Consider the following 10,162-nt stretch of genomic DNA (forward strand, 5'->3'; position numbering starts at 1 on the left):
AGATGGAATTCCTCACTGAAATCTAGTCCTAGAGGAATGTTATTTTCAGCGGTTTTGATGATATAGTCTGATTTTCTTTTGTTGTCCTCAGGGACATATAACTCTTCTGGAGGGATTTTGGGTATTTTCCAATTGTCAATGGCTTGATTGACATCTTTGAAGCAGACTTCTTCCTCAAAGATATTGTGTTTGGGAGAAAGTTCCTCAGGACGAGCTACTTTCTCGGTAAGGGGATTGGAGGAAGAATGGATTGGAGAGGTGGAGGAGGAAGACGGAGAAGAAGAGGAAAAGCATCTAGAAACAGAGCGGAAGAGTTTAGACATATTTTCATAAAATCTGATATCATTGCCCTCCTTTGGTTCAGAAAGAACATATTTATTATCACTAAACTATCACTCAAATTTTTTAATCTGGGGTTTTTAACTCTTTTTTTTAATAAATCCATAGCCACCAGGAGTTCTTACGTTTTGATCTTATCACCTTCAGGAACATTGTCAAATTAGCCTTACTGCCCAATCTCAAGGGTCTTACTACCACAGTTCCTTTAAGTGATAAGATTAAATAGCCTATACTTCCAGATTTAAAGTATTGAACAGTAAATAAGAACATGAACAGTAAACTAAATTCCCAGATCCATGAATTTCAGAGATAGTTTAAATAAAATAAATGGACCAAATATTTATCCAAATGTAACAATTGAAAACTGATTATTTTTTTGTCCTATTTTTTATTTTATGTAAATCATAGAACTCCTTCTATTTTTTACAAAAACATAAAAATCGTGGTACCCTTTCCACGGTTTATGAAAAATGTAAAAAACACGTAAATCGTGGTACCCCTTCCACGGTTTATGAATAGTAAGCATGCATACATAATCCGTTCTACTCCTTCCACGTTTATGAGGAGTAAAAAATCTATATATGCTCGGTGAAATCAATTGTATAGAAGAATATTATTTTTACAATCGCAAGTGAGAAAGAGAGTTTTCTAAAACTAGTGCATTGCTCTAGGAAAATTCATAGAAGCAACAGATGTGGTGTGAAGTTCACTGACAGAGAATCTTTGAGTGTATCTATCAATTCATCGAATACGTTGTTAGATTTAAAAAACATCATATTGCAGAAGCTTGGGGTGAAGAAGTTATTCTATAAGATCCATATCGCAGTTGTGCCAACCGGTGTGAAGTATGATACGTTTGTGATAACGTCCAATAAAGATCTTCGGGTTCTATTTCATTGTTGTAGGCGTTTTCCAAAGGTCAGAATACACGAGCTGTATGCGAAGTTGGAGGTTAGTGTTGACAATTCTGGGCATCAGCTAATCTTCAGTCAACTGCCATGGGCAGTGCTTCTAGTTCGATGGCTGCGGTTGCCCCAACTCGTCTGTCTGTTGCATCTCCTTCCTTCGCACCTGATTTAGACCGTACGGATGTAGTTGGTTCTGTACCATTTGAGAACCATTCGGTCTAACAGCAGACAGTTGAGGTGGCTAGTGGTCCTGGCATTATTCCTGATGTTATAAGGTTAGGGGAACCTGATCGAGTTGAGAATGCAATGCAGAAGGATGATTCAGACTAGGAGCCTGTTGATATAATTGGGGACAGTGATGACGATACAGGTGCCAATCCACGTACACAACATGACCCATCAAGTTCCGGCACACAGCAGTATCCTCTGCACTTTTCAACTCTAAACTTGGAGGCTATGGGGCAACAGCCAGACGGAGATGCTGTCGTTGGACATTCTTCTACAGAATTTCAGATTGGGCAATCGTTCTTCAGCATGTCTGCTATATCCATATAGCACTGTGTCTCACTGACATGATCCCCATTGTTCATACTCATACCAGTGGTAGCAAAATCAGTAAAGACACGTGTCTCAACATCCTCAAACAGCTTAGAGCTGCTACCGAAAGTGTAGGTGTCATGATCGAGCCCAGTGTCGAAACCTCTGACACCCACACCCGCAGTATGATCTACCTGCTCTGCACCAACAGGACTACTGCTGTCTGCAGCCTGTCCATGACCACCTCTCCCCCCGTATCGTCTGGCTCTACCTCGATGAACACGATGATTGACATGGCCTCCATCATCAGCATTCCCTTCATATTCATCCATCACATCGGCTAGCTATCGCCACTCTCAATTGGTGGCATGTGTACTAATGCATCGGTGCTGCTCAACATGCATGTTATCAGACATGTCTGGTATTTGCACCCTAGCAAGTGCCTGGGATAACCCTCTGTGATGAGACTTCTCCGAGATAACCATCAGCCTAAGATCATGAAATGCAGCATCCGGGAACAGAACTATGTGAGCCACACGATGCCACCAGTCCATGTACTTTTCCGATGGACCTGGATCAGCAACTCGCTCAAACTAGATGAATAAATCAACCCTATTACTCCAGTGCAGATGCCATGTTTGATAATAAGTGGGAAACTATCGATCTCCACCCCTACCATATTTTGCATGGAGCTAGTACATGTTCAAAACCGGCTGAGAGATATGCTGTAAGCCGCCGAGTTGCGGTACCACTCTATCAACCTGATGCCACTCTATCACGGCAAAATATATCAAGCTTGCGACTGCCCTCCACAGCCTATTGTCAACCAGTATCTTTGGATGGACAACTGCTGCCACCTCAAGAATAGAATACGGCTCTCATAAAAACTGTAAAGGACAAGTTAAGTCTAGATAACACCATAAAAAGATGCATAATATGAACTGCGAATTCGACAAACAGCAATAACTAAACAACTTATGTCTCTCAATCACACAATCTATCCAAAGAAAGACGTGTTGACACCACTCTTTGCTCCTTGGCATCGAAGGTTGGTAGATATGTTGCGCACTTACAATATTCATTGTAAGCATTGCATAGAAAAAAATAGTACATCAAAATAGGCATGTAAGCTGCACAAAACATTAATCCATATCTAGAGGCTAGCGAAACTCCAAACATGTCAAAACCACTAGGTCTTAGTGTGAAAAACCTCTAGAAATTCCAGGACTATAGTAGATGAAGTGGTCTGGCCAAGTTAACGATATTTCTGTTTGTCACTCGACACATACATCTATACAACCAGACCAGTGCAGGAGAGCCCCAGTTGTATTTTCCCAACTCGTCCATCGACGCCACAAATGGCAACCATCAAAGGTGAACCTGGTTTGCGTTCTTGTCCCAAAACAGCTAAGTTGACAACAACATCATGATGAAAGCATGCGCGTATATACGCACTGTCTCCTCACTCGCATCTGATGGGAGCACCCGAAACCTCTCATTAAACCATGTGAAGTGAACCGTCATTTGCTTGACTTTATTTGGTGGCGGTAGCTCACTGAATAATTCTTGAAACTACTTCCACGTTGGTCTTTCGTTGTCCATGAACTACTCAAAGTCAGTGAGGCATGCACTAATGGCCTCCCCATTAATGGGCAAACCCAGCTGATATGCCACATCTTCAGAGTGACGGTGCATTCTTCAAACGGCTTATGGAAGGTGTGTGTCTCAGGACGTCACCTCTCAATGAATGCGCTAAGTAGAGACTCATCAACCCAGAACCAATGACTGTTCAATCTAGCCAAGTGATACAAACTCGTAGTTTCCAAATACGACCTGATCCGTTCATATAGAGGCATATTCTGTTGTCTCCTAACACTACAAATACACCTAGTCGGCTGCAACATGTGGAAGAAAAAAAAATATTTTGACACTAATCAAATTTTAAAAATATACAATTCATTAAGGAAAAAAATTAATTCGACATATCAAATTTTAAAAAAATACAGTTCATTAATGAAAAGTTTAATTCGATACTAATCAAAATTTAACGTACAAATCACTACAATATAAATTATTTACGAATTACACAAAAGACACATAACATTCTAACACATAAATTAACAAAAAAAAAAATTAACCCCTTACTAATGAAATTTTAACATATAAAAAATTAAGCTCTTGGTTGATGTTTCTAGCCACGTGAGCAACACCGTTCAATCGGTACATGCCATCTTGGTTTTCCATGACCCCACCACGCCAAAGTCTCGATGCCCCGGATTCTCTCCCAAATGCTCTTACCTCTAATAACTCTAACACCAAACAATATAACCCGTCATTCAGGGTCGCGAATTATGTATATATATAGCTCTTCATAAATCGTGAAAGGGGTACCACGGTTTCTGCTCACATTATTTTCTTTGTAAACCGTGGAAGGGATACCACGCTTTATACACACAAATTTCTCTTTGTAAACCATGGAAGGAGTATTATGGTTTGTGCATATATTTTTTTCTTCATAAATAGTGGAAGGGGTATCACAGTTTACATATTTTTGTAAAAAATGGAAGAAATTTCACATTTTACATAGAATAAAAAATAGGATAACCAAGTAATTATTTTTCAATTGTTGTATTTGGATAAATATTCGATCCATTTATTTTATTTAGGTGAATTGCTCATATATATATGTATATATTCTAAATAATGAAGATTTTATTAACAGATATTATTTTAAGTAATTTTATCAAAGTTAAAAATCTAAAAGAAAATAGTAAAAAATTATACATTAATTTGATATTTATATTTATATTTAATTTTTTAATTATCACGTTTTTGTATTAATTTCATTATTTTTTTTAATTTAAGCGGTTAGCCTGCCAACTCGTAATAAAGCGAGGTGAATTAGTATTTTGAGTCCGCTTTATTTGGCAGGATAAATCGGCCCACTCTATTTTTGGGACGGGTCTTAACGGAGTCAGCGAGAACAAACTACTTACTTTGTCACTCTTAGCATTAAAATTTGGTATCCTTAGCTATATTCCGTTTTGTTGTATACTTTTCTATGATAACACAGATATAATGAGACACGATACAATATAAAATACGATAAAATATAATGTCATAACATCTATATAAAATATACAATATTTTTTAGATAAATTATAAATAGTCTAAAATTTTTTTGTTATTAAAATATATATTATTTTTTAAATTTTTTAATTTTTAATTATATAAAATATTTCAAATATATTTTTATTTTAATAAATAATAATATATGTATTTTTAAATTTTTTTATAAATATATATTAAAAATAAGGCTTGATATACTCAAGTATGTTTAATGTATCTATTTTTTACTAAAATATAATTAAATAAAAAAATATAAATATCAAACAAATATCAACAAGTGTCTTACTCAAAATATGTTTAACAAGCAACCATAATTCAACCAAAAATTTGTACTTTTTTTTCAAATAGACAGAATAAACAAGATAAAATTATATTATCCTTTCTTAAAAATATTATTATATATTAAAATTAATTATTATATATTTGAACATATATATATATATATATATATATATTTTAATATATATTTTATATTAATAATTATTTTAAGGGAGCCACTCAGATAAAGATTCTTAAAACGTCTTTTTTTAAAGATATTTTTTAGTAATTAAAATTCAATACATATAATTGATTAAATTATGTTATTTTTGTCAAAATTAGATAAGACAAATTAATTTTGGCCAAAAAATCGATAAACTTCACCTTGATTTGATCTAAATTAATATTTTTTATAAAAAATATTACAATATCTATTCTATTATAAAAAAAATTAAAATACTATTATTATTATTATTATTATTATTATTATTATTATTATTATTTTAAAAACCAAAAATCTTAACTCTTCTCTTATCTTTATACTATCATAAAATTAGAATTTAAAATTTTTAAAATTAAAAGATATATATATACATATGTTATTTTTTATAATAGAATTATTATAATTATTTTTATATAATCTAATTTTAATAAAAATAATACGATTTAATTAATTAATTATATATATTAAATTTTAATAATTAAAAATATTTTTTTAAAAATATTTTAAACGTATTTATCTAAGTCTTTAATAGTTGATTTTAAAATACGGCCGTACTCTTTCGTGCACGCAAAAGTGATAGATACGTTACCACAATAAAAATAAATAAATAATAAAAAAAGGGATAAGCTTTCACACTATTTTGTCCGATAGCGTGAGGTGCGAATGTTGGAAGCATGGAAGCAAAGCAAAGGGCGAGAATGGCGGCAACCCATAACTCGATCATAAATCCCCCATCAACCCTCTCACTTTCTTTTTTCTCCATTGAGAAACACCTGGCATCGCCACCAAGAGAGAAGATTCCACGTTTGCGTTTGTTACTTTTTATTATTTTACTGTTGCACACACCCACAACCCCCCTTCTTCAACTTCAACTTCAACTTCAACTCAAAGTATCTTCCTTACTTCAAAAAAGTGATCTTTTCCTATTTTGGTAAAGTGGGTTCTATTCGAGAATTCATCAGGGCAATGGGTGAATTTGGCGTTTCGCTCAAGGAAACTAAAAAAAATAGTGTTGCTGCTGCTACTAGTAATAGTAATGTTCTTGGGTTGGGTAGTGTGAGTAACAAGGTGCAGGTGCAGCAGCAGCAGCAGCATAATAATATTAATATTAATAATAATTATCTTGAAGCATTTCCTAGTAAGACGAGGATGATGATGATGATGATGATGGTGCATCATAATCATCACCACCATCCATTTGACAGTGATTCATCTGCTTCTGCTCTCGGTGATGATGGTGATGGTGATGGTCCCACGCTTCAGCACCATTTGTTAACTACTAATCATAATCATAGTATAAACAACGCTGCAGCTGCTAATAGTGGTGTTAATACCGTTGTTGTTGATGATGATGATGATGGTGCAGCAGCATCTGTAGAAGAAACAAGACAACCTTTGCAGCAGCCATTTCACTTTTCTCACTCTCCGTATTATTCTCCTTCTTCTGCTACTACAACTACAACCACAACCACAACCACTACTCGCTATCCCTTCAAATCGCCAGGTTCTTCTTACTTTGTGGGTTTGGTTCTGAATAATTTTTATATTAAAAAAGATTGCATCTTTTTAACCGGGTAAAAAAAAAAGTGAAAGAGGGTCAGAAGAGAGAGACAGAGTACTGTTTACTATGTCGGAGATTCTGAGAAACATGCTTGTGTTAATCTAGGAACAAGTGGTGGAATGATGGCGGCATCTTTAGGGAGGTTCCCTTTCACAAGTGCGCAATGGAGGGAACTTGAAAGACAAGCTATGATTTACAAGTACATGATGGCTTCTATTCCTGTTCCTCCTGAGCTACTCCTTATGCCTATCGCTGCTGCTTCTCGCTCATCTCCTTGTATGCTTATTTCACTTTGACACTCAAAAAGTTTATGCCTTTTCATGTTGTTTCTGTTTATGTATTCTAATTCTACTGTTTGTTGGAGCAGTGGAAGGAGGAGGAGGTGGTGGTGGTTTCAATCTGAGGCTTTCAAGCAGTAACAATAATGATGCAGAACCAAATAGGTGCAGGAGAACAGATGGTAAGAAATGGAGATGTTCAAGAGAGGTTGCTCCTAATCACAAGTACTGTGAGCGTCATATGCATAGAGGCCGTACCCGTTCAAGAAAGCCTGTGGAACTTCACAACAACAACAACAATGGACACAATCTACTTAAGAGGGCTCGCCATGATTCTCATCCTTATGCTGCCTCTAGTGCTGCTGTTACTGTCGCATTCTCTAACCACTCTACAAGGAAAGATCCTTCTTCACCTCATTTTCTTGCTTCTGCTACCACCAATCATCATTCATACCTTGAATCTGCTTCTTCCCTTTCTCTTCACAACTTCGGTGCTGGTTCTGTTCCATCAAGTAGGGAGCCCAGGTGAGTGTGTTTCAACTTTCAAGTTTGGATTTTTATTATGTTTCTGTCTTCATTCATGGCCTTCTCTTTCTTCATTTTTATTTAATTTTTTCATATTCTGTTTGTTCCTGTTCTGTTATCATAGAAATGTTTGCTAGGCTAATAATCCTCTTGACCAATTTGTAAAATGATCTTGAAGGGGGTTGGATTGGATGCTGAATGGAGATCCTATTTCGCTTGGAACATCGGATTCAGAATGGAACACTCTGATGAACAACAACAAAGTTGGATTCAATGCTATGAGTTCCTGCAGTAACACTGAGCCTCAATATATGAACTCATTCCCAGTCTATAGCCCTGGATTGGATCAACAACACAACAAGCGCTCTCCAACTTTCCTTAACCCTGTTCTGGTTCCTATGGAAACTCTCCAATCTGATAAACCAAGGGTTTTCATCGATGCTTGGTCGAACGCGGCAACAGATCAAGAAACTAATGATGCCGATAACAAAAACTCTGTTTCATCAATTGAGAAATTGTCCCTCTCTTCTCTTGATTTATCAATGGGAGGTGGATATATGCATGAAGAAGTGGGGTTAGGCCTAATGGAAGAGCCAGAGCCAGAAGAGAACAACACAAGCAATGGCAATAAATCTGGCTTCTCAAATTGGCCCACACCACCACCTTGGGTAGCTTCAACCACCACACCTGGTGGTCCACTAGCTGAAGTTCTCATGCCAAGTACGGTCACTTCAACCAATGATGGTGCCGCCGCCACTTCCAATTCGAATCTGTCGTCTCCGGCCACGACAATGGTGTCATCTCCATCTGGGGTATTGCACAAGACACTTGCTTCATTGTCTGATAGCAGTAGCAATAGCAGCCCAAGGGTTCCATCTTCAGGGGCAAATTCTGAAATTGCCTTGCTCAGGTTCAATCAGAAGTAGTAAAAAAGTTATTAGCTTCTTTTTCCTCTTTAGTTTTTATATTTTGTTGAATTTGATTATCTTTCACTGTTTTGTGATCTTGCTTTTGCCTTTGCTTTTGCATATTTAGCTAACTGTGTTTGTGAATTATATAGCCTGTTATTTTGTTTAGGGCTGTTTGTTAATGTAAAAAAGCAAAACTGTGATGAACACAAACCTGTGTATCCTGTTCTTATGTGAAGAGACTATTTTGCAGCTTTAATAAATTCCAAGTTGCTACATTTCTCTTCCCCGTTATGTACTATAACTGAAAATGAATGTTCATCGGTTGTTTCGATTTGTGGTCCTTGGTCCAAGTTTTTGGAGAAGACATGAATATACCTTTGACTGTGTCAACCACTCATGTCTGTGTTCTCTCCCACCACAACATATCAAGTTGTTCCACTTTCACTTACATTTTTGCAATTATGTTATTTGCATATTAGAATTGGTGTTCGTAGCTTTTGATTAAATTACATGTGTTTTTTCAACACTTTAAAATGAACTAGTATATTAAATTAAATAAACATCAAAGTAAATAAATAAGCATACAATTAAATGTGCAAATAAATAAATATCCTTATAACATAATTAACTATATACTTGCTGTTTATACAGTAAAGCATGTTTCAAAATCATTTCTATGTTAGACATGCTGATTTTAAACAACTTTAAATTAGCCTTATGGAATGGTTGTATTGTTGAAAAATTGAAGATATCAATTTCAATGGGAAAAAGAAGTATCTAACAACCAAATTTCACAGGAAAACATTCGAACCCTAAAAATTGAAAAAATTTCCTGAACACAGTTAATTTTGTACGGGGTGGATCAAAACTCAAAACCAACAAGAATCGTACTTTGGTGGAGCCCAAATAGTATAAAAATTTAAACCCAAAAAATTGGGGCATGATAAGGTGAAATGATATGCTAAAAGATGCAGCAGTTAGGTGCAATAACGAAACTGTTGCAAATGAAAAGGAATTGACGTTAGAGAGAGGCATGAAAGAAGTGGAAGGGGAGCCACTGAAGTAGTGCATGATTATTATTGCTTAGGCACATGGCAGCAATAACATTCTCAGCTTCCAACACAGTAGAAGCCTGTGCCATATGATCACTCTTGTTATGTTAGGAAGCTACGTTATCCATCTTTGTAATTTTCCTACCTTACAAGAATCCTTCTTCATCAGTACGGAGTACAATTGCTTTTCATGTGAAAGCACAGTAAGTAGGGCAAGTATATATGCTCTTCAAATTACTTAGATTTGATAAGACATACATGCACCATACGGTTTAAAGATATTTATACGGCTCCAAAGCGATTCTTCAAATTAGTTTTATGTACTGACTTAATGTATGGATTAGTTGTATTTTTTTTTTTTGTTTCTTATGTTATATTTTAATTTGGCATATCAAGACCTAATTTGGTTAACGGGTTATTGTAATCCAAATTGTTCCTCAT

At 35.6% G+C, this 10,162-nt stretch overlaps 1 protein-coding gene across 1 annotated transcript; it reads left to right on the forward strand.

Moving 5' to 3' along the window:
• Positions 1-5,987: 5,987 nt before the first annotated feature.
• On the forward strand, positions 5,988-8,944 carry LOC112715674 (growth-regulating factor 7). Its single transcript, XM_025767463.3, has 4 exons — positions 5,988-6,898; positions 7,061-7,231; positions 7,323-7,758; positions 7,937-8,944. Exons 1-4 carry the CDS (start codon positions 6,361-6,363, stop codon positions 8,682-8,684), a joined length of 1,893 nt encoding a protein of 630 aa, XP_025623248.1. The 5' UTR covers positions 5,988-6,360; the 3' UTR covers positions 8,685-8,944.
• Positions 8,945-10,162: the final 1,218 nt, after the last annotated feature.

The sequence above is a fragment of the Arachis hypogaea genome, chromosome 10, assembly GCF_003086295.3.
Source record: "Arachis hypogaea cultivar Tifrunner chromosome 10, arahy.Tifrunner.gnm2.J5K5, whole genome shotgun sequence".
NCBI lineage: Eukaryota > Viridiplantae > Streptophyta > Magnoliopsida > Fabales > Fabaceae > Arachis > Arachis hypogaea.

Excerpts from the sequence above, each read along its gene's own strand:
- LOC112715674 (XM_025767463.3), top strand. The coding sequence starts at position 6,361 with ATGGGTGAATTTGGCGTTTCGCTCAAGGAAACTAAAAAAAATAGTGTT. Across the intron at positions 6,899-7,060 it reads CTATCCCTTCAAATCGCCAG|GAACAAGTGGTGGAATGATG; the intron begins GTTCTTCTTACT and ends GTGTTAATCTAG. Across the intron at positions 7,759-7,936 it reads CCATCAAGTAGGGAGCCCAG|GGGGTTGGATTGGATGCTGA; the intron begins GTGAGTGTGTTT and ends ATGATCTTGAAG.